At 40.1% G+C, this 25209-nt stretch overlaps 1 protein-coding gene across 4 annotated transcripts in view; it reads left to right on the top strand.

Annotated features, from left to right (window-relative positions):
* ST7 (suppression of tumorigenicity 7) overlaps positions 1-25209 on the top strand; it is a 334384-nt gene that overhangs the window by 251700 nt on the left and 57475 nt on the right. For all 4 annotated transcript variants that reach the window (XM_087821058.1, XM_087821055.1, XM_087821056.1 and 1 more), the window contains 2 exons: positions 1576-1648; positions 3059-3161. In XM_087821058.1, coding sequence (XP_087677184.1) covers positions 1576-1648; positions 3059-3161 — 176 coding nt within the window. The remainder of the gene's footprint in view (positions 1-1575; positions 1649-3058; positions 3162-25209) is intronic.

Here is a 25209-nt window from a genome sequence, read left to right as displayed (position 1 = left end):
GAGTGTCTGACATTTTTTTCTTCTTACTCATAAACATACCATTTTATACTGTGCATATGGTGGTGAAATTTTGTTTGAATGTAATATATGAAATCAGGATTGCAAAGATCTCCCTTTCAATTCTGTGTTGGTATTTTCTATGATTATTTGTATTTTATCAATGTCATAGAAATTTCCCTCGAAGAGAAATTCTTCATGCTGGAATTGATAGTAAATACTTGTTATTAGATGAGTGATTGGTTTTCTTTTATGAAAGTATTTTTTTCTGCTTCTGTCTGTTGGCTAGTTGTGGGACTTCCCTTTCCATTTCTACTGTAATATAATTCTAAATTGAAAACAGCTCTGGCCCAGCTGGGCGTGGCTCAGCGGTTGAGCATCGACCTGGAATCCAGGAGACTGCAGTTCGATTTCCAGTCGGGGCACATTCCCGGGTTGCGGGCTCGATCCCCAGTTGCGGGTGTGCAGGGGGCAGCCGATCAGTGACGACTCTCTCATCATTGATGTTTCAACTCTCTTCTCTTCCTTCCTCTCTTTGAGATCAATAAAGATATATTAAAAAGAAAAACAAACAAACAAACAAAAACAGCTCTGTAAAGAAACTTTCAAGGAATTCCAGGTGTTGTGGTTCTCTAACCCAGAATGAATTTTGCAGCACTGGGAATGGCATATTTTTACCTGGTTTGAATTAAAAATGTATTTCTATGTCGTAGTATAAATTTGGTTGAATATTACTATTCTAGTAAGAAATAGAATCATAATTTAAAAACAGATGTTTCCTCCTGAAGGACAACTCTCTGAATTTATCTAGTCTCAGCTAGTAAAAGTACCCTACTTTTACTTCTCTGCAAACTCATTATTTTAACCTATTACCCTCCATCTGAGATTTTCTACACAAACTGAGAGGAAGTTATTCTGGGAAACAAATTAGGGTTTATATGAAAGGGGATTGAATAAACAAAAATTGTACAGTTTTCTAACAACTTCATATATATCCTTATATATATAAAGATTTACCATAAAGGTTTTATATATATAATACGTTACATTTTTAACTGAATATGAACTTCTTGAAATTTAATTCAAAAAAGTATAGTTTAAGTTTTGGTGGTATTTTTTTTTTTTAATCCAGATAATACTTTTTTCTTCACATTGGTATTTCATAGGTCTATTGAGAAATTTTTATAAGTAACAGAGAGGTCGTATTTGCCTTTCATGATATCAAGGGTATTCATGTAATATTTAAATTGATATATTTATAGCTATTCTCTGCTGAAGTAAACTTAACAGATGAAAATACATATTTCAAAATAGAATGACTGTTAAAGAGTCATCTTTAAACATGAATTGTTTAAAGATAGTGGATTTTAAACATGAATTGTTCACAAAAATATAAATTTACCCTTAGTTTGGATGTACCACCCTGATACATAAGGAATAGCTGTGTACTGTGTACATTAAAATGTTCTTAATTTATGCCTTATTAGACTTACTTGATTAAAATACTAGCTTATTAAAAATCATTGCTCCTTGTTTCTGTAAACTTACAGGAGTTCCTACTTTCTTTTTCTTTAACAGACATAAGCTTACCAAAGTCGGCAACAATATGCTACACAGCTGCCTTGCTCAAAGCAAGAGCTGTCTCCGACAAGTAAGTGAATCAATAGCTTATGCGGTTCTAAATGCCTGACCCAACTTAGGATGTGTTGCTTCTGAGAGTTTCTCTGGAAGTCTCTTATTCTGAGACGCCTGCTTATGAGCATGCATTTTCCAAAATCTGCTGATCTTTTCTTTCACTACTAGCAGGAGAGAATGCATACCCCGAGGAATTGCAGGGGTGTATGTATCCCTAAAGAGGGATTTATATAAAATTCCATGCCTCTGAGGTGAATTTCTTTTTTCTTTTTTTTTCTTTTTTTGCCAGATAATAGATACCAAAAGGCCTGCTTGGGACTTAAAACAAAATGCCTTTCTTTTATTCTTTTTTTTTGCATATTCCTCTTCCTTCAGCAGCCCAAGACTGGGTAGCAATATGTAATATGGCAGAGGGGATGGTCATCTCCCATTGTTTGCCTCATCTATTCCAAACTAACTCCCCATCCAGGGTCTGTTTACTTTGAGTCACCATTTCAATGGCACAGTTGCCCACTTTACTCAGGCAGGTGACTGTGGCATAGAGAATAGATGGTTTAACTGTTTTTCAGTTCAGAAACACTTACACTTCCCAGATACACTCCCTTGGTAGCGTTGAAAATCAGGTAACAGGAAAAGAAAATAGCCTCTGCTATGTCAGACAGGTTTGCTGTTAAGTGTGTGTGCACTTCAAGACCGAAGTAATTGTCTTTCATTCTTTTTTATCCTGTAGATCGCCAGTACCTACTGCAACATCTTTTCTCCCTACACAGCGACTCCAGCTTGGGAGGGCAGGGCCAGGGTTGTCACAGCTTCCCCTGTGGTGTCTGCCTGCCAAGCACAGCTCTGGAGTTAGCCCTGGGTGTGAGGTGAGAAAGAGATTGCATGGTCTGGTTTTTTTCATTCAGTTGGGCAAGTGTCTCGCCCACAGTTTGGGCATGCACACCTCCTGCCGAAACAGCCCCAAGCAGGCTCTCCTGCTGCTGCTGAAGCTTCAACAACTTAACTTTCCACGGCAGCACTGACTTTGGGTTAGGAGCCTCCTTTAAAATTCTCCCCAGTTTTGTTTTTAACCCAGTGTGCTCTTCTGTAACCTAGTTTTCTCTTTTTCCTACACTGTCTGCCCTCTTCAGTCCTATCCCCTCCCCTGACCTAAGCAAGTACCCCATAGAAAATTTAGACTAGTTAGTTAGACAGACTTGACAGCTGAATTTAATTCCTGCCACAATTAGATGCAAACATGCTTTCTGCTTCTGCGGGGGTTTTTCTTGGCCTCGGTCTGAGGGATCACTCAGAGGTTTCATGTAGTGGAGGTTTGGAAGGTAATGGCTCACTATGGTTTTATGGGCCCTGGATGTATAGATACATCTCTGGGTTGATGCCCAAGCAGTGGTCCCAATTGGATGGTGCTTGTCTTTCTGCTTTTCAGATTCTCTCCCGAGGCTGCATCTCGACGGGGGCTGAGCACAGCAGAGATGAACGCAGTCGAAGCCATTCATAGAGCTGTGGAATTCAATCCTCACGTGCCAAAAGTGAGTATGTGGAATCCCCACAGGAACCCGTTATAATAACAGAGAAAATGTTCCATGACCACAGTATCATGTCTTGAATGCAAACAGTTATAAAAAAAATGAATTGCAACCAACGATTGTTGAGGCCCTGTATAGTCTATGATTATTAACCTCATTTTTAAGTAAAGTTGCATTCAAGAGACTTTGGGGCTGGTTTTCAGCCTTCATATAATAATGGTAAGTTGATAGACCTGGCTTACGCAGGCCAGGCCAAGAAGTCTGAAATTGGCAAAATATGGAGATCTCGAGTATTGATGTATTTGACAGGAATTTCATACCAGGTTTTAGTCTTACTTAGACCCAATTTAGGAAATGAAACTTATTGTGAATAAAGGTGGTAAAAAATACTTACCAATGTGACCTACGTCTCTATAAATAAATGATAATTCATGTTGGCAAGAAGATAATAGAGAAAACCTCAAAGTATGAAGAAGTATTTTTCATTTGATTTGTGAGTGCCATTTTAGTAGGTATATGCAGTAGGAAATATTTGTCTTAATTATTATCCACATAATTGACCAATTTATAACTACCCATTATAAATACCAATTTAATATTTCTAACATGTTTTCTCTGAATTTGATTTTAAGGGAGTCAGTCATGGTAGAAATATAGAGATATTTCTATGATCTTTTATTCAGCAGATGGATCTATATTTATGATTTACCTGTATTTGAGATTTGAGTACCTACTACGTGATAGGCACATCACTTAACATTTTCAGGTTTTTTATATGTAAAAACTGTAAAGAACCTTTTGGCCTTTAGGAAACTATTACTGCAGCTCCTATTAGGTACTGCAAGGTAGAATTTTTTTGGCAAAATGTCTTATGAAGACTTTTATTGGTGAAAAATGACAAAAGAAGGCTGTTTTCTTGTTTTGTTGTAATATTGTAGCAAAAGAGTGGTATGGTGTGTGTGTGTGATTATGTAGTAACCTATTTTAATTTATTTTGTGGATATCCAGAGTGACAGAGATAAATGATCTAATATCATTTCTGAGGTTTTACTCAGGTCATGATTATCTTTTCACAAAACAGGAAACTGAAGAGTGGTGCACAGTGTCACAGTTACAGAAGGCTGTAGTTATCCACTCTAGTTCCAGTGTGAAATGACCAACATAGTATCTGTAGACTTAGGTATTGTATGTAGAGTGGTATAAAATAGATCTCTTTATTTAATATTTTTCAGCTAAGTTAAAAATGTTCAAATTTTATTAAAATTTCAAATTATTTATGAAAATATCGTCCTGAATTACAGTAAACTGAAGTCATCAATGAATATTTATTGAATGCCATTCTCTAACTACAGAGCTATCCTATGAACATAAATAAGGCTCTTTTAGAAGTAGAATTGGGCAGTAGAGTCCTGTATTCTGAGACAAAAACTTTCAAGTTCTGTCTCTTCCTTATTAGCCATGGGACTTGGGTTTAGCATCTCTGAACTAAGAATTTCATCTTTCAAATGAAGATAAAATATAAGCCTTACCTATCTTCTGTGATAAAGATAAGGTGAGGTAATATAGGGAAAGTTTTTGAAAATACTTGAGTACTATATGTTTGCAAATTATTAAAATTGTTAATGTTTGACTTGTTGGGGGCCCATTAAGTCTGAGAACCAGGTCGTAACTTTTCTAGTTATACCAACCAGAGATTTATAATCCTGGGGCATAAGATAGAAAACTGATGTAACACCTGTTGGTGAGATATTTTAACTGAAGCTGTCGTCTAATTCTTGGTAATGGCCTTAAATGTTTGTTCAGCCTCTATAAGAGTATTAAAAGCCCTAAGAAACAGTATAAGGCTAGCTACCATGGAATAATATGACTCAGTCAACTAGCACTCTCCCTGCAAACACAGAATTCTTCTAAAAGTAGAAACATTTTAAATATTTGATTTCACTCTATTTTCTAATCGTCAAATGGAGAAAAGATAGGGTATACAGGTAAACTGATTCTCCACCACTTTTATTTGTTGGTGATTGTGCTGAGGGGGAACTTTTTCCAGATCATCTTTCAACATTTCCGTGGAGAAAAGGTCCTGTGAATACTGGCCTTATATATTCAGAATTAACTGCAAACCTCTGGTACATGTATATGCAGCCTGCTATAAACATCTTTTGTTTGTTTGTTTGTTTGTTTGTTTTTTAAATTTAACTTCACTGTTGAAAGTATTACAGGTTTCCCATTTTTTCCCTGCCATTGACCTCCTCCACCTCCTTTCCACTCCTTCCCAGGCCTTCACCCCATTATTGTCTGTATCCATGGGTTATGCATATATACAGATAAATTCTTTGGTTAATCTCTTCCCACTCCCTACCCTCCTTCTCTCTTCCCTCTGAGATACCACTCTCTGTTGCCTATTTCAATGTCTCTGGGTCTATTTTGTCAGTTTGTTTTTTTCATTAGCTTCTTCTTAAAGAAGACTCTTCAGCATTTCATGTAGTACTGGTTTGGTGGTGATGAACTCCTTTAGCTTTTTCTTATCTGTGAAGCTCTTTATCTGACCTTCAGTTCTAAGCGATAGCTTTGCTGAGTAGAGTAATCTTGGTTGTAGGTTCTTGCTTTACATCACTTTGAATATTTGTTGCCACTCCCTTCTGGCCTGCAAGGTTTCTGTTGAGAAATCAGCGAACAATTGTATGAGTGCTCTCTTATAGGTAAGTAACTGCTTTTCTCTTGCTGTTTTTAAGATTCTCTCATTGTCTTTAACCTTTGGCATTTTGTTATGATGTGTCTTGGTGTGGGCCTCTTTGGGTTCCTCTTGTTTGGGACTCTCTGTGCTTCCTGGACTTGTAAGTCTATTTCTTCCACTAGGTAGGGGAAGTTTTCTGTCATTATTTTTTCAAATAGGTTTTCAATTTCTTGCTCTCTTTCTTCACCTTCTGGCATCCCCATAATGCAAATGTTGGCATGCTTAAGTTGTCCCAGAGACTCCATACACTATCTTCATATTCTGGATCCTTTTTGTTTTGCACTTCTTATTGGGTATTTTTTGCTTCTTCATATTCCAAATTGCAGATTTGATTCTCAGCATCCTCTATTCTACTGTTGATTCCCTGTAAATTATTCTTCCTTTCAGTTAGTGTATCCTTACTTTCTGACTGGTTCTTTATTATGTCACTGATGACCTCACTAGTTTCCTAAATAGTCTTACTAAGATCCTTTAGCATACTTATAACCATTGTTTTGAATTCTGTATCTTGTAGCTTGTTTCGCTCCATTTCATTTAGTTCTTTTTCTGGAGTTTCTTTTGTTCTTGATCTTGTGACATGCTTCTTTGCCTCCACATTTTGGCTGCTTCCTGGTGTATGTTTCTATGTATTAGGTAGAACTTCTATGTCTCCTGGAATTGGTAGAGTGACTTTGTGTAGTAGGTGTCCTGTAGGGTCCAGTGGCACAGCCTCCCCAGGCACCTGAGCTGGGCCTTCTAGATGCTCCCCTATGTGGACTGTGTGCACTATTCTGTTGTAGTTGAGCCTTGTTGCTATTGCTATCACTGGGAGGAATTGACCCCCAGGCCAGTCAGCTGTGAGGATCAGCTGCAACTACCGCCAAAGAGCTGCTGTGCTGGAGAATCCTCTATGGAGCAGGATTTACTTCCATGGAGCTTTGGTGTTCACCAAGTACGCCCCTTGAGTGTGTCACTCGTGGATGTGGTAGGGTTGTAATCCGGTGTTGTCGAAGCTAACCACCAGGTGCACTGTTTCTGGGCCTCACGGGCGGATCAAAGTCAGCCTCTGTGTGTGCCTTGCCCAGGGCCACCCAGCATGAGCTACACAGCAAACGGTAGTTGGCTGCTACTTGTACTGGTCTTGGAGGTCCAGGAGAGGCCAAGCTATGAACCACTGGAGGCTGCCGTTAGTGCTGTGCCTGGAGCCACTTATCAATATGTATGGGGAACACTGAGGCCAGCCACTGCTTATTTGAGAGATTTTGAGAGGCCATTTGCATAGAAAAGCCACTGGAAATGGCTTGGATGAGCTTGCAGGTAGGGTAGGGCCAAAGTTGTGAGTCAGGTGCTAGAGATTCAAATATGGCACCTGCATACTGGCTCTATGGGTGGAGGGCTTACCAAAGGAATAATGGCCTCTGCCAGCTCTTCTGTCTGGGAGAAAGCTGCCCCTCTACCTCTCACCCCGATTTCAGGCAAATTAGTTCCTCCTCAAATGTCCCAGGTTCCTTTTAAGCTGTTGCCTTGCGCTGGAGCTCAGAGGGAGCGTGTCCGAGTGAGTTCATGTGTTGGCCATTTAAGAGGAGCTGCCTGGGACTTCCTCAGCCTCTGTTGTCACTCAGCCACAGTCCCTTATTGCTTTTCACAGCCTGAAGTTCTGGGGACTTCTCTTCACATCCCTGGAACCCTGGGCTGGGGGGCCTGTTGAGGGGCTGGGATCCATCACTCCTCTGGGAAAACACCACCACTGAGATAGCCGCCCGGTTGATTTTTTTGTTTTTTGTGTTGTTTTTTTCTTTTTAAGTGCAAGCTTCATATTTTTATTTTTTTAATTTATTTTTAACTTATTTTATTTTTTTATTTACTATTTTATTTTTTTAATTTTATTTTTGTTTAAAATATTACACATGTCCTTTTTTCTCCCCAATGACACCTTCCACCTCGTCCCTTCCCCCTCCCCAGTCCTTCTCCCCACCATTGTCCCTAACCTTGGGTTGTGCATATATGCATATAAATTCTTTGGTTACTCTCTCCCCCTCCACCCACCCGCCCTCCTCCATCCCTCTGACGTTCTTCAGTCTCATCTATGCTTCCATGTCATTGAATCTGTTTAGTTCATCAGATTATTAAGTTCTTTAGATTCTACCTATAAGCGAGATCATGTGATGTTTGTCTTTCACTGACTGGCTTATTTCACTTAGCATAATTTTCTCCAGGTCCATCCATACTGTCCCAAAGGGTACAAGATTATTCTTCTTTACAGCTGCGTAGCATTTCATGGTGTAAATGTCCCACAGCTTTTTTATCGACTCATCTACTGATGGGCACTTGGGTTGTTTCCAGATCTTGGCTATTGTAAACTGTGCCTCTGTGAACATCAGCGTACATATATTCTTTTTGATTAATGTTTCAGGATTCTTAGGATACATTCCTAGGAGTGGAATCACTGGGTCAAAACGCAGCTCCTTTTCTAATTTTTTGAGGAACCTCCATGCTGTTTACCATAGTGGTTGCACCAGTCTGCATTCCCACCAGCAGTGTACTAGGGTTCCCCTTTCTCCACACCCTCGCCATCACGAGTCATTTGTTGATTTGTTGATGGTAGCCATTCTGACAGATGTGAGGTGATACCTAATTATGGTTTTAATGTGCATCTATCTGATGATTAGCGATGTTGAGCCTTTTCTCATGTGTCTCTTGCCCATCCGTATGTCCTCTTTGGAGAACTGTCTATTTAAGTCCTTTGCCCATTTCTTAATTGGGTTGTTTGTCTTCCTCTTGCTGAGTACTATGAGTTCTTTCTACACTTTGGAAATTAGCCCCTTATCAGATATATCCTTGGCAAATATGTTTTCCCAGACCATGGGGTTCCTTTTGTATTTTGAGGCTGTTTTTTTTTTGCTGTGCAGAAGCTTTTTAGTTTGATGTAGTACCATATGTTTATTTTTTCTTGCTTCTCTTGCCCTAGGCGATGTATCAGTGAAAAGTCCACTACGTGGGATGTCTGTGACTTTACTGCCTATGTTTTCTTCCAGGATTTTTATGGTTTCGTGACTTACATTTAAGTCTTTTATCCATTTTGAGTTTATTTTTGTGTATGGTGAAAGTTGGTGGTCTAGTTTCATTCTTTTGCATGTATCTGTCCAATTTTCCCAGCACCACTTATTGAAGAAATGGTCTTTACTCCATTGGATACTCGTTCCTCCTTTGTCAAATATTAACTGACCATAATGGCTTAGGTCTATTTCTGGGGTCTCTGTTCTGTTCCATTGATCTATATGCCTATTGTTGTACCAATACCAGGCCGTTTTGATTACAGTGGCTTTGTAATACAGTTTGAAGTCTGGTAATGTGATCCCTCCCACTCTGTTCTTTTTTTCTCAAGATGGCTGCAGCTATTCGGGGTCTTTTTTGGTTCCATATAAATTTTTGAAATGTTTGTTCTAGGTCTGTGAAATATGCTGTTGGTATTTTAATAGGAATTGCATTAAATTTGAAAATTGCTTTGGGTAGTATGGACATTTTAATGATATTAATTCTTCCAATCCATGAGCATGGTATATTCTTCCACTTGTTTAAATCTTCCTCTATTTCTTTTTTCAGTGTCACGTAGTTTTCCGAGTATAGGTCTTTTACATCCTTGGTTAAGTTTATTCCTAGGTATCTTATTTTTCCAGTTGTAATGGTAAATGGTATTGGTTTTTAGTTTCTCTCTCTGAAAGTTCATTGTTGATGTATAAGAATGCCATTGATTTCTGGATGTTGATTTTTATCAAGCTACCTTGCCAAATTCATTTATCAAATCTAGTAGTACTTTGATGTAATCTGCAAATAATGACAGTTTTTACTTCTTCCTTTCCAATTTGGATATCTTTTATGTTTTCTTCTGGTCTGATTGCTATGGCGAGGACTTACAGTACTATGTTGAATAAGAGTGGTGAAAGTGGACATCCCTGTCTTGTTCTCATTTTTAATGGAAATGGTTTTAGTTTTTGCCCATTGAGTATGATGGTGGCTGTAGGTCTGTCATATATTGCCTTTATTATGTTGAGGTATGATCCCTCTATTCCTACTTCGCTGAGAGTTTTTATCAGAAATGGGTGCTGGATTTTGTTGAATAATTTTTCTGCATCTATTGATATGATCATATGATTTTTGACCTTCATTTTGTTTATGTGATGTATCACATTTATTGATTTGGGGATGTTGTAGCGGCCTTGCATCCCCAGAATAAATCCCACTTGGTCATGATGTATGATCTTTTTAATGTATTGCTGGATCCAGTTTGCTAGTATTTTAGTGAGGATTTTAGCATCTATGTTCATCAGGGATATTGGCCTGTAATTTTCTTTCTTCGTAGTATCTTTATCTGTTTTTGGGATTAAGGTGATGCTGGCCTCATAAAAAGAATTTGGGAGTTTTCCCTCCTCTTGAATTTTCTGGAATAGTTTGAATAGAATAGGTGTTAATTCTTCTTCGAATGTTTGGTAAAACTCGCCTGTAAATCCATCTGGTCCAGGACTTTTGTATGCTGGGAGTTTTTTGATTACTGCCTCAATTTCATTAGTTGTTATCGGCCTATTCAGGTTTTCTGCCTCTTCTTGATTCAGCTTTGGAAGGTTGTATGCTTCTAGGAATTTGTCCATTTCCCCTATGTTGTCCAATTTGTTGGCATAGAGTTGCTCATAAAATTTTCTTACAATCCTTTGTATTTCTGTTGGATCAGTTGTTATATCGCCTCTTTCATTTCTGATTTTATTGATTTGGGTCCTCTCTCTTTGTTTCTTAGTGAGTCTGGCTAAAGGTGCATCAATCTTATTTACCTTTTCAAAGAAGCAGCTCTTGGTTTCATTGATTTTTTTGTATTGGTTTTTTAGTCTCTATGTCATTAACCTCTGCTCTGATTTTTATTATTTCCTTCCCCCTACTTCCTCGGGCCTTTTCTTGCTGTTCTTGTTCTAGTTCTTTTAGTTGTTGTGTTAGATGGTTGATTAGATCTTTTTCTTGTTTCTTGAGATAGGCCTGTAACAATATGAATTTTCCTCTCAAGACTGCTTTCGCCGTGCCCCATAGGTTTTGAGTTGTTGTCTGTTCATTTTCGTTACTTTCCATGAAGTGTTTGATTTCTTCCTTGATCTCCTTGGTAACCCATTCATTGTTTAATAACATGCTATTTAGCCTCCATGTGTTTTTGAGTGTTTTTATAGTGGTTGATTTCTAGTTTCATGGCATTGTGATCCGAGAAGATGCTTGATATGATTTCAATCTTCTTATATTTGTAGAGACTTGCCTTGTGCCCTAACATGTGGTGTATTTTTGAGAATGTTCTATGTGCACTTGAGAAGAATGTGTATTCTCCTGCTTTGGGGTGAAATGTTTTATAGATGTAAATTGAATCCATTAGGTCTAGTGATTCATTTAAGGTCTGCGTTTCCCTGTTGATTTTTTGTCTTGATGATCTGTCCAATGCTGACAGTGGGGTGTTAAAGTCCCCCACTATGATTGTGTTGCTGTCAATCTCCCCTTTGAAGTCCCCCAAGAGATTTTTTATATATTTAGGTGGTCCTGTATTGGGTGCATAAATGTTCATAAGGGTTATTTCCTCCTGTTGGATTGATCCCTTTAGTAATATGTAGTGACCATCTTTGTCTCTCATTATGGTCTTTATTTTGAAGTCTGTTTTGTCAGAAATAAGAATTGCTACTCCAGCTTTCCTTTCCTTTCCATTTGCGTGGAATATTTTACTCCACCCCTTCACTTTTAGCCTGTGTGAGTCTTTTGCTCTCAGGTGGGTCTCTTGTAGATAGCATATACTTGGGTCCTGTTTTCTTGTCCATTCAGCTACCTTTGTCTTTTGATTGGCCCATTTATTCCATTTACATTTAAAATTACTATTGATATCAACTTATTTAATGCCATTTTTCCCCTTTATGCTGATGTACCTTTCTCTCAGTATTCCTTCTTTTTCTTAAAGCAGTCCTTTTAGCATTTCTTGCAATGCTGGTTTGGTGGTACTGAACTCTTTTAGTCTTTTTTTGTCTGGGAAGCTCTTTATTCCACCTTCAAATTTAAATGATAGCCTTGCTGGATAAAGCAATCTTGGTTGCATGTTCTTGCTCTTCATTACTTGCAGAACTTCATGCCCCTCTCTTCTGGCCTGAAGAGTCTCTATTGAGAAATCCGCTGTCAGCCTTATGGGGGTTCCCTTGTACGTCACTGCTTGTCTCTCTCTTGCAACCCTTAATATTTTCTCTTTGTCCTTGACATTTGCCATTTTAATTATGATGTGTCTTGCAGTGTGTCTCTTTGGGTCCCTCTTGTTTGGAACCCTCTGTGCTACCTGAACTTGTGTGGCTTTCTCCTTCACCAGGCTAGGCAAGTTTTCTATAATTATTTCTTCCACCAAGTTCTGTATCCCTTGCTCTCTTTCCTCCCCCTCTGGCATTCCTATAATGCGAATATTGTTTCGCCTCATGTTGTCCCAAAGTTCCCTTAGACTGTCCTCATGCTTTTTAAGTGTTTTTTCTTTTTTGCTGCTCTAATTGTGTGATTTTTTCTACTTTGTCTTCTAAGTCACTTATTGTATCCTCTGCTTCATTTAGCCTGCTTTTAATTCCTTCCAGTGCATTCTTGATATCAGATACAGCATTCTTTATCTCTGTCTGAGTTGTATTTATGGTATGTATCTCTTTTTTCATGTTTTCACTAAGGTTCTTGATCTTATCATCTATAGGCTTCTTAAGTTCCTTGAACGTCTTCATCATCAATACTCTGAACTCCATTTCTGATAACTTGCTCAACTCCATCTCATCAACGTCTTTTTCTGGTGATGTTTCCTTTTCTTTAATTTGGGGGTGGTTTCTTTTTCTCCCCATTTTGGTAGGTCTTAGTGCTTATATCTATATATTAAATATATTTGCTGTGTCCCAGTCTTGTGGCGTGGGATTTTGTCTTGTGGGTCCAGTGGAGCCCAGAGGTGTATGTTGTTGTTAATACTGGTAAAAATTTAGAAAATAATAATAAACTAAAATATAAAAAATAGAGAAGCTACTGGGAGATAACAGAAGCAGAGAAAAGATTCTGAAAGAAGGGCCAGCACAAAATTAAGGGAGAGAATAGGAATAGGATAATAGTTGAAAATGAGAAAACAAAAATACAATAAATAGAATAAGAGAAACTAACAATCGGACAGGAAAACTGAAGGGGACAAAATGAAAGAATGAAAGAAAAGTAGAAAAAGAAAGAAGAAAAAGAAGAAAAAAGTTATGCCAATGGATTGAGAGGAGAGAGAGATAAATCCCAGGCAGGCAGGGAGTCCGGTAAGAGACTTGGGTGAAACTATAGAGGAAAGCAGTAAACTTGGTTATAATGATAAAGTCCCAGTCGTTAAGCAGGAATATCAAGAAAGTCTTGATAGTAGAAGCAAGGATAAAACAAAACAAAGCAAATAACGAAAACAAAACCAAAAACAAGCTAAGTAAGACAAAATTATTTTATTAAAAAAAAAAGTAGTTAAAGAATGTTTTAAAAAAAAAAATTAAAAAAGAAAGAAAAAAAATATTTTTATAAAATTTAAAAAAGAAGAAAAAACAAATTTTCTCACCTTTCTCTTCTTCCTAAGGAAAAAAGAGTAAAAATAAACCCACAAACAAAAAACAAACAAAGAAAAAACCAAAACCCAAAACCAAAAGAAAAACAAAAAACCAAAACCAAACAAAACAAAAAAACAGTAGAGAAAAAGGTAGTCAATCAGGTGCGTTTCTTCTGGGCTACTTATGTTGTCTGAGGGTCACTGTGTTTTGTGATTTCAGTTCTCCTGGGAGGTACTTGTGTATCACCCAACGTGAGGAGCCGTCTAGGTTTGGCTCTGGTGTCCTTAGGTAGATGGTTGATCTGAGGCTCTCCGTGGGCCACCTCCTCTTGTCAGCTATTTTGCAACCTTGTAGTTGCCTGGTCTTGCTCCAGAGTCTTCTGTAGAGTCTTTAGGGTACAGGGTGGCTAGTGTAGTCCAGGGTATCACTCCCGTTAGAGGTGTCACTGTCAGGCGCTCACTCTGCGGGAGTTAGTCTCTGCTCCACAGCCAGCTCCTCATTCCTTGCCCTGTCCTCTGATTCTAGTCCCCCAGGCTCTGGCCTGCTGCAGCTTCAGATTAATTTCAGCCTCTGGCGTCTTCTGTCTGGGCCATTTCAGCAGCCAGGGCCCAGTGGGTTGGATTAAGAACACAGTCTGGTGAGCCCTTTGCCTGCCCAGCCCCCAGGAGGGGTTTCAGCGTTTCTTCCAGTTCCCAAACAACAGTCCCCAAGAGTCTTATTCTTGCAGAGTCCTCCTATGAGCTGCTCTCCCTTCCCCCTCAGGACTGTGCCCTGAGGGTGTGTCTGGGGCTTCAGTGAGCGGGACCCGCCCCTTTCCTGTTGAGGGTGCTGCTCCTGGCTGCAGGAGAGGCTCGCCGGCTCTGCCCCTCCCTGCTCAGCTCTGGTTGGCTGGTCGCACCAGTCCCGCCCCTCAGACCGTCTACTGTGCAGACCCCAGTGGCAGTCTCCACTGCTGGTCTGTTGGAGCAGTGCACGCCGGGAAGGTTGGAACCAGTTCCCCAATCAAACTCGCAAAAGCACAAAGCAACACACAGGCAGTGAGTCCGCCCTTGCTCCAAGGCACGAAGCAGGAGGGGACCCAAAGTCAGCTCCACGCAGCTCTCCACACGGCTGGTCTGAGCAAAGCTGGAGCGGCTTCACGTGCCACCATGGGGCCCCTCAGGGCCGGTCACAGATCTCAGCCTCTTGGCACCCGGGAGCTCAGGGCGGGAGGACACCCTCAGGGCTGGTCGCAGAACCCAGCCTCTAGGCACCGGGAGCTCAGGGCGGGTGGGCTCCTCCCCTCCCCCGTGTCATGCAGATTCAGCGCTTTCTGGGGCTCAACACAGTGCCCCACAGGGAGGAAGAGGGTCCCTGTGTGCGGGTGCTCAGCCCAGTCCTCTGGTCCCTCACTACTTGGGTCCCACAGGTCTTGGGACAGCCTTCCCTATGGTCAGCACCCCGAGCACCAGACTCCCGGTCGCAGGCGCCCCTAGAGGCTTTGTTTCCTGGGAAGGCGCCGTCTCCTCCTGGACTCACCGCTCCCCTGGATCCCTCTGCCCTGTGCGCGGGGCGCTCCTTCCCCTCTCTGCTCTGGGTGTTGGATCCCCGCTTTTGGATGCTGTCCGCGGGGCTTTGCAGCCTCCATGCCTTCAGGCTCGGAGCCCAGCACAGGCTTCAGGGGGACTCCCTCTTCCAAGGGCCCCCTCTCTTACCGGACTTCGTGATGGTTCCTCAGTGCTCCCCACTCACACTTCATCCACTCAGGTATGTTTCTCTGTTTTTTTTAAGCTGGTTATGTAGGATTTTAGGAGAAAATCAAATCCGTGGCTGGAGCGGGGGCGCTGCTGCTTCTCACAGGGCCGCCATCTTCCCTCCCCCCCATTCATTGTTTAATAATATGTTATGTAGCCTCCATGTATTTGAATATTTTTGAGTTTTTTTATAGTGGTTGATTTCTAGTTTCATGGCATTGCGATCCGAGAAGATCCTTGATATGATTTCAATCTTCTTATATTTGTACAGACTTGCCTTGTGCCCTAACGTGGTGTATTTTTGAGAATGGTCCATGTGCTCTTGATAAGAATGTGTATTCTGCTGCTTTGGGGTGAAATGTTCTGTAAATGTCAATTAAATCCATTAGTTCTAGTGAGTCATTTTAGGTGTGCGTTTTCCTGTTGATTTTTTGTCTTGATGATCTGTCCAATGCTGACAGTGGGGTGTTAAAGTCCCCCACTATGATTGTGTTGCTGTCAATCTCCCCTTTGAAGTCCCCCAAGAGATTTTTTATATATTTAGGTGGTCCTGTATTGGGTTCATAAAGGTTTATAAGGGTTATTTCTTCCTGTTGGATTGATCCCTTTTGTAATATGTAGTGACCATCTTTGTCTCTTGTTATGGTCTTTATTTTGAAGTCTCTTTTGTCAGAAATAAGAATAGTATATATTTGGGTCCTGTTTTCTTATCCATTCAGCTACCCTTTGTCTTTTGATGGGACCCTTTATTCCGTTTACATTTAAGGTTACTATTGATATAAATTTATTTACTACCATTTTTCCCCTTTATGCTGATGTACCTTTCTCTCACTATTCCTTCTTTTTCTTAAAGCAATCCTTTTAGCATTTCTTACAATGCTGGTTTAGTGGTACTGAACTCCATTAGCCTTTTTTTTTTGCCTGGGAAGCTTTTTATTTCACCTTCAATTTTAAATGATAGGCTTGCTGGATAAAGCAATCTTGGTTGCATGTTCTTGCTTTTCATTACTTGCAGAACTTCATGCCCCTCTCTTCTGGCCTGAAGAGTCTCTGTTGAGAAATCAGCTGTCAGCCTTATGGGGTTCCCTTGTAGGTCACTGCTTGTCTCTCTTTTGAACCCCTTAATATTTTCTCTTTGTCCTTGACATTTGCCATTTTAATTATGATGTGTCTTGGAGTGTGTCTCTTTGGCTCCCTCTTGTTTGGAACCCTCTGTGCTTCCTGAACTTGTGTTGCTTTCTCCTTCGCCAGCCTAGGGAAGTTTTCTTTAATTATTTCCTCCACCAAGTTCTCTATTCCTTGCTCTCTTTCCTCCCCCTCTGGCTCTCGTATAATGTGAATGTTGGTTCGTCTTATGTTGTCCCAAAGCTTCCTTAAACTGTCCTCATGCTTTTTAAGTGTTTTTTTCTTTTTGCTGCTCTGATTGTGTGATTTTTTTCTACCTTGTCTTCTACGTCAGTTATTCCATCCTCTGCTTCATTTAGCCTGCTTTTAATTTCTTCCAGTGCATTCTTGATATCAGATACAGCATTCTTTATCTGTCTGAGTTTTTTTATGGTATGTATCTCTTTTTTCATGTTTTCACTAAGGTCCTCGATCTTATCATCTATAGGCTTCTTAAGTTCCTTGAACATCTTCATCATCCATATTCTGAACTGCATTTCTGATAACTTGCGTAACGCTATCTCGTCAAAGTCTTTTCCTGGCAATGTTTCCTTTTCTTTAATTTGGGGTTTCTTTCTTTGTCTCCCCGTTTTGGTACATTTTAGGTTTTGTATGTATATATTAGATATAGTTACTGTCCCCCAGTCTTGTGGGATGGGATTTTGTCTTGTGTGTCCAGTGGAGCCCAGAGATGTGTTTTCCTTACACTTTTGAGCTCTTTGGTGTAGGCGTGTCCCTCTTGTGGGTGTCCCTTTTGTGGTTTCTTTATGTTCCCTTGTTGTGGTTGGGTCTAGATTGTCACTGATCAGTCCTTGGGTGGACCCTCCTCTCAGGTTCGCTAACTGTGTCTCAGTCCCAACCTCGTCGGGTAAGTTGTTGTACGGGTCCTGGCAAGGCAGGACAATACTGAACTAAAATTCCAGGAAACAAGAGGTATCTTACTAAATATATTGACAGTCGCTATGAAAACAACCCACGTGAAAATAGAACTGGAAGAGTGAAGGGAGAACACACACACAAAAAAATGCTTAAAAGAAAAGAAAGAGAGAAAGAAAAGTAACACTTAGAGATAGAGAGATGTATATTGTTGTTAATACTGGTGAAAATTTAGAAAATAATAATAAACTAAAATGTAAAAAATAGAGAAGCTACTGGGAGATAACAGAAGCAGAGAAGGCATTCTGAAACAAGGGCCAGCCAAAAATTAAGGGAGAGAATAGGAATAAGATAATAGTTGAAAATTAGAAAACAAAAATACAATAAATAGAATAAAAGAAACTAACAATCAGGAATACAGAAGGGAGGATAATGAAAGAATGAATTAAAAGTAGAAAAGATAAAAGAAGAAGAAATAAAAAGTTATGCCAATGGATGGAGAGGAGAGAGAGAGAAAGCCCAGGTAGGGATGGAGTCTGGTAAGAGATTTGGGGAAAACTATAGAGGAAAGCAGTAAACTTGGTTATAATGATAAAGTCTGAGTCATTACACAGGAATAGAACGAAAGTCTTGATATTAGAAGCAAGGATAAAACAAAACAAAGCCAATTATCAAAGCAAAACTAAAAACAAGCTAAGCAAGACAACATTCTTTTATAAAAAAGAGGGAAAAAAAATTAGTTCAAAAAATGTTTAAAAAAAAATTATTATAAAATTTAAAAAAGAAGAAAAAACAAACTTTCTCCCCTTTCTATTCTTCCTAAGGAAAAAAGAGAAAAAATAAACAAACCCACAAACAAAAAACAAACCAAAAAAACCCCCAAAACTAGAAAAAAACAAACCAAACCAAACAAAAAACATAAGAATAAACGGTAGTCAATCAGGTGAGTTTCTTCTTGGCAGCTTATGTTGTCTGAGGCTCACTGTTTTGTGTGATTTCAGTTCTCCTGGGAGGTTCTTGTGTATCATCCAATGTAAGGAGCCATCTAGATTTAGCTCTGGTGTCCTTGGTAGATGGTTGATCTGAGGCTCTCCGTGTACCAACTCCTCTTGTCAGCTATTTTGCCACCTTGTAGTTGCCTGGTCTTACTCGAGAGTCTTCTGTAGAGTCTTTAGGGTATAGGGTTGCTAGTGTAGCCCAGGGTATCACTCCCCTTAGAGGTTTCGCTGTCAGGTGCTCACTGTGCGGGAGTTAGTTTCTGCTCCACAGCCAGCTCCTCAGTCCCTACCCTGTCCTCTGATTCTAGTTCCCCAGGCACTGTCCTGCTGCAGCTTTAGATTGATTTCAGCCTGTTGCCTTTTCTGTATAGGTAGTTTCAGCAGCCTGGGCTCAGTGGGTTCAATTAAAAACACCTTCTGGTGAGCCCTTTGTCTGCCCAGCCCCCAGCAGGGGTTTTTAGCATTTCCTCCAGTTCCCAAACAACAGTCCCTGAGAGTCTTATTCTTGTAAAGTCCTCCTTTGAGGTGCTCTCCCTTCCCCCTTAGGACTGTGCCCTGAGGGTGTGTCTGGGGCTTCAGTGAGGGGGACCCGCCCCTTTCCTGTTGGGGGCAGTGCTCCTGGCTGCAGGAGAGGCTGGCCGGCTCTGCCCCTCCCTGCTCAGCTCTGGGTAGCTGGTCGCATCAGGCCCACTCCTCAGACCATCTACTGTGCAGACCCCAATCCCAGCCTCTGTTGGTCTGTATGCCTGTGCATGCTGGGGAAGTGGGAACCAGTTCCGCAATCAAACTTGCAAAGGCACAAAGCAACACACAGGCAGAGAGTCCACCCTGGAAGGTCCCGCTGTCCGGGCACCAAGCCACCCAGCGGGGGGGGACCCAAAGTCAGCTCCATGCAGCTCCCCTCACCGCTGGTCTCAGCAAAGCTAGAGTGGCTTCACACGCCACCACGGCACCCTTCAAGGCTGGTCACAGATCCCAGTCTCTGGGCACCAGGAGCTCAGGGCGGGAGGGCTCCTCCCCTCCCCCATGCCACACAGATTCAGCGCTTTCTGGGGCTCAACACAGCACCTTACAGGGAGGCAGAGGGTCCCCATGTGTGGCTGCTCAGCGCCATCCTCTGGTCCCTTACCACTTGGTGCCACAGACCTTAGGACAGCCTTCCCTATGGTCGGCACCCTGAGCACCAGACGCTGGTCGCAGCCGCCACTAGAGGCTTTGTTTCCTAGGAAGGTGCCGTCCCCTCCTGGTGGACTCACCGCTCCCCTGGGTCCCTCTGCCCTGTGCGCGGGGCGCTCCTTCCCCTCTCTTCGCTCTGGGTGTGAGATCCCCGCTTTTGGAGGCCAGTGCGCACTCCCAAGGGGACGGAACTTTGCAGCCTCCAACCCTCTGGGCTTGGAGCCCAACACAGGCTTCAGGGGGACTCCCCCTTCCTGTGCCCCCCCTCTTACCTGACTCCGTGATGTTTCTTCAGTGCTCCCCACTCGCACTCTGTCCACTCAGGTATGTTTCTCTTTTTTTCAAGCTGGTTACGTATGATTTTAGGAGTAAATTGACTCCGTGGTGGGAGCGGGGGCGCTCTGCTGCTTCTCACGGCGCCGCCATCTTCCCAACCATCCACCGGTTTTCAGTGGAGGCACCTGGGTGTGGGACCCCCGCCTTGTCCGCATGGCTCAGTCCGATTCCGCCCTGGGTCTCCGCCCCTCCTTACAGGTCTCAGCGTGCTTTTTCAGTTCTCTAGTTTTAGGACTTCTGTTCATCTAGATTTCAGGAGCTCCTGAATGATGGTGCTTCTGTATTTTAGTTGTAATTTTGATGTGGTTGTTGGAGCAGCAGGTACCGCAGCTACTTATGCCGCCATCTTGTTGTCTCTCCACCTATAAACGTCTTTATACATGTTCTGCAGTTTATTGGGCTGCTTGCTAATACTTTAGTAAACACCCACACTCATATGCACACATATACACACATTGGTGCTTTTTAAGGCAGAAAATAGACTTAATTCTAATGAGATATCAATGAAGAATACAGGGTGGGGCAAAAGTAGGTTTACAGCTGTTTGAGAAACAGTTTATTCTTGTATTCCTTATTATTGTATTATTTTTTGTACAAACAACTATAATCCTACTTTTGCTTCACCCTGTATAAACTTTTAGACTCTTGGTGTAAGAAGGGGCCCTAATGGTTATCTAGGACCCTTTTCCATCCTAAGCTTAAATTTCTCTGTATAATGATATTATGATAGTTATTTTATTATTGGCTTCTATTGAATGTTTACTGTGTGCCAAGTGCAGTGCTAAATGAACTACATATGCTATCTCATTTATTTTTCATAACCACATTGTGATGTATATCATGTTATTGTCTCTGCTTCATAGATCAGGGCACTGCAGGTTTGAGAGGTTAAGTGTCCTGTTCATAGTCACACAGCAAATAAATGACAGAGCCTGAACTGATTCTAGGTTCACTAACTCTTAAACATCACTTTCCACTGGTGGCAGACCAACCTAGGCTTGAACACTTCAAATGATGACAAGCACATCACTTCTTAGGGCACTCAATTCCTGTGGACAATTCAGACTTCTTCAAGATATTATCATATCTTGAACACTTTAATGGCTTCTTTTTCTCTTATCACAGGAAGTTGTCAATGGCCTACCACAGGAATTTATAGTATCTACACAAAGTTTTACCCAATTATAGTCTTCTCGGGAGAAAAAAATACCAAATGTAATAGCTGAGAACTGCCTTCCATAAGTTTTCAACTTAAGTTCATCAGGTATTCCATTAAGCAAAGATATACAGTTAATATTTCAGCACCCAGTGAAAAATATTATTTACTCCAGGAGGATTACTCTTAGGAACACTCCTTACCTGAAAACATGAGGAGTAGGGAGTATCTCTTAACCATAGCGCTGGAATGGGAAAGAAATAAAAACAGTAAAAAGCCGTGGGTCTGTCTGTTCTGAAGGAGAGCCTCTTAGTAGTCAGTTGCATTCTAAATACAGGGATTTCTGAAGCTCTGGCTTGCAGCACATAAAGAGGAAGCAGCCCTTAGACTCATCATTACAAATTAGTTCCCCTCCTGAGGAACTGCAGCAGTTTTCTCCAACCTTACAGAAGAAGGTATAAACTCCCTGGGTAGTTGTTCAGGACCCTTCGTAATCTGACCCAACTTGTTTTTCATTTTTTCCAGCTCCTTATAACAGTCTGTTCATTGCTCCAGAAACATTCTCTTCCCCTTCCCTCTTTGCTTCTTCTGAGGAAATTCTACTCTCCTTCACCCCACCATTAAAAGTCACCACCAGGAAACCTGTACCATCCTCATCCCAGAATCAGTCACTCCCCTGTGTGATCTTACATTATAGTGCATTGATTATGTACTTACTGCTTACTCTTTTTTGAGGACAATTAAGGCTGTTAGGATCTTAATGATGGTGGTGATTTTCAAGAACCGGGTACACAGTTCAAAAAGAGAAAGAAATCTCTAAACTATTAGAAGATGCTTTCCATTTAATGGTATTAAAATAGGAGCTTTGAGTTTAAAGGGAGTATTCTCCATTTTTTAAAGAAAATTTCACTTATATGATGCTGGACAAATGAAGGGCTACACTCATCTCCATTGCGTACCTACATCTATGTATTGTTTTAGTTTATTGGATTTTTAGCTTTAGCTTTTTATTCTGCTTTCCCTGAAAATATTCTTCCCCCTTCCCCATCCCTGCTCTTCCTTATCAATGTCCAGATTTACATTGTGGGAGGGCACATTTCTGTCAATGATTGATTATTCTACACACATCTGAGTTTTCACTAGTGCTGTGTACTCTTAGTATGCTGTACCTACATTGCAAGGCTTTCCCTGTTGAGAGACACATTTTTAGTTAAGAGGATATTACATTAACCCTTTCAGGGTGTTAAAGTAAATTTCATTTTCTGACAGATTTCTAGAACAAGACTTAATTATTGGTTTGTTACTCCCAGTATTAGATATATTTTTTTCTCTGTGGTGGTATTATAAAAAGAAATTATTTTTTATGTTAGAGAAAAGTATAAAATTTTTTATAATCCAATCATATAGTCATATTTAAGATATTCATTTTGTACATTTTTAAACTTAGGAATCATATAGTCACAGAGCATATTTATATTTTTAAAAAACATAGGCCACTTAACTTGGACTTTATGGTTGGATATTGGGAGTATATCTATTCTTTCTTGGGGAGGATCATCAAATTTTCTGGTTCTTTGACCTTAAAAAGGCTATCCTCGAACTTAACATTAAAGCCCAAGTCTTTTAGCCATGTGCCTTCAAACACTTTATATACTGTATTCTCAGTAACTATTTTCTGGATGATTTATTTTCATGTGTTTATGTTGTAAGAAACACATATCATGAAATCTACCTTCTTAACAAATTTTTAAGTATACAGTACAGTGTTGTTAACTATATTCATATTGTTGTACAGCAGATCTCTAGAATCTTTTCCTCTTTCATGACTGAAACTCTGCCATTGAACAGCAATTCTCCATTTATCCCTCCCCCTAGTCATGGTAACCAACATTCTACTTTCTGCTTCTGTGAGTTTGGCTACTTTAGGTACCTCATATAGGTGGAGTCATGCAGTGTTGGTACTTCTGTGTTTGGCCTTTTTCACTTAGCATAGTGTACTTACTCCAAGTTCATCCATGTCACAGTATAGGACAGGATTTCCTTGTTTTTATTTATTTAATTTCTTTATCCTCACTGGAGGATATTTTTTCCATTGCTTTTCAGAGAGAGTGAAAGAGAGAGAGAGACAGACAGACATCAATGTGAGAGAGACACATGGATTAGTTGCCTCCTGCACGCACCCTGACCCACTGGGCTTAGGAATCGAGCTTGTGACTGAGGTATGTGCTCTTGACTGGAATCAAACCCAAGACCCTCAGTCCACTGGCTGACACTTTAACCACTGAGACGAATTGGCTTCTTCTTTTTTTAAGCCTGATTAATATTTCCATTGTGTGTGTATGTGTCACATTTTCTTTATCCATTCATTTATTGATGGAAATTTAAGTTGTTTCCACTTCTTGGCTATTTTGAATAATGCTGCAATGAACATGGGAGTGCAGATATCTCTTCAAGATTTTTTTTTTTTTCAGTTCTTTTGGGTGAATACCCAGAAGTGGGATTGATGGATCATATGGTAGTACTATTTTTAATTTTTTGAGGAAATTTCATACTGCTTTCCATAGTGGCTGCATCATTTTACAGTGCACAGGGGTTCCAATTTCTCCCCTTCCTTACTAGCATTTGTTATACTTTTTTTTTTTTTAATAGAAGCCATTCTAACATGCGTGAGGTGAGATCTCACTGTGCTTTTGATTTCCATTTCCCTCATTGTTAGTGATGATGAGCATTTTTTCGTGTACCTGTTGGCGATCTGTATGTCATCTTTGGAGAAATGGCTCTTCAAGTCTTTTGCCCCTTTTTTAATTGTCTTTTCCCATTTTTAAATATAATACACTGTGTATATATATATATATAGTTTGAAAATATTTCTCTTATTGCATAGGTTGCCTTTTCACTCTGTTGATTGTTGCATTCTGTTGATTGTTTTGGCTGCACAGAAGCTTTTTATTTTGATGTCCCACTTGTCTATTTTTGCTCTTGTTGCTTGTGTAATATCCAAGAAATTACTGTCAAGACAAATGTTATGAAGTTTTTATCCTATATATTCTTCTAGAAGCTTATAGTTACAGATACTACATTTAAGTCTTTAATGCATTTTGAGTTGATTTTTATGTATGGTGTAATACAAAGATCCGATTTCATTCTTTTGCACATGGCTATCCAATTTTCCAGCACCATTTGTTGAAGAGAATGATTTGATTCTTGTGTCTTCTATTGTAGATGTCAGGTTGTGATACACTTTAATAGTGAACTTTTTGGGGCTAAAGATTTTTTGGTATTTAGGATTATTTCCTTAGGATAGATATACAGAATGGGAATTACTGAGTAACATATAGGAACACTTTAGGGCTCTTGATATTTATTGCCAAATTGGTTACCAAAAAAGATGGTAGCAGTTTATACTCCCATCAGCAGGCGACTCCTTTACCATTTCATCACACCCTCACCAGCAATGTGCAGTTTGTTTAAAACAGGAAAAAGGAAAACAAAAAACATTTATGCTTTTATTAGGCACAAGTGGAATTCTATTCTTTTAGTTTCTATTTTTTTGCTATTACTGGTAAGCAAATTATGTAGACTACGTTATTATGGGAAAAAATAATGAAGACGCAAAGGGTAGCAGCATAAAGGCAGGCAGACCTGTGAAGTATTATTGAAAAAGTTCCAAAATATGTGAAACAAGGACTCCCACTACTTCCTGTCTATGTGCTAGAGGGAACTATGGGAAGGGTAGAGTTAATTAGCTTCCTGCCCATTTTCTTTTTAATAAAATGGGGATAAAAATGAAGGCTGGTGAAAAGTAAGTGTAATTACATTTTGTGATTCATCCAGTACATAGTAGGTGCTCAATTCATGTTGGTCCTTTCATCATCTCTTCTAACTTCAGCTCTATTTCTGTACTTGCAGACTTGGTAAAATAGAGGCTAACTAGACATATGCATTAACTGGTATTTCTTGGGCCATCATAATCTGAAGAAAGACAACCAGAGAATGTAACAGTGGCACTGTAATGTCCTTGACCTTGAGTACCCACAGGGTCCCTTCAGGTCTCCATATTTGAGAGGCTTTAACATGTTTTGGCTGCAGTTGTTGTCTTCAGGAATTCCCAGTTTGTAACTCTTTGGTAACGCCTTTCTTGTGGCTGATTAAAGTTATCCATTTCAAACCTCTGTCTTGTACAGGGTGGGGCAAAAGTAGGTTTACAGTTCATATGGAAAATAATATAATAATTGATAAATAATAATACAAGAATAGACTGTTTAGTGCACTCACAACTGTAAACCTACCTTTAACACACCTGTATT

Source organism: Miniopterus natalensis, chromosome 10 (genome assembly GCF_054644295.1).
Source record: "Miniopterus natalensis isolate mMinNat1 chromosome 10, mMinNat1.hap1, whole genome shotgun sequence".
In the NCBI taxonomy this organism is placed as follows: domain Eukaryota; kingdom Metazoa; phylum Chordata; class Mammalia; order Chiroptera; family Miniopteridae; genus Miniopterus; species Miniopterus natalensis.
The sequence above is the reverse complement of the archived record's forward strand: the minus strand, read 5'-3'. Positions and strand labels throughout refer to the sequence as shown.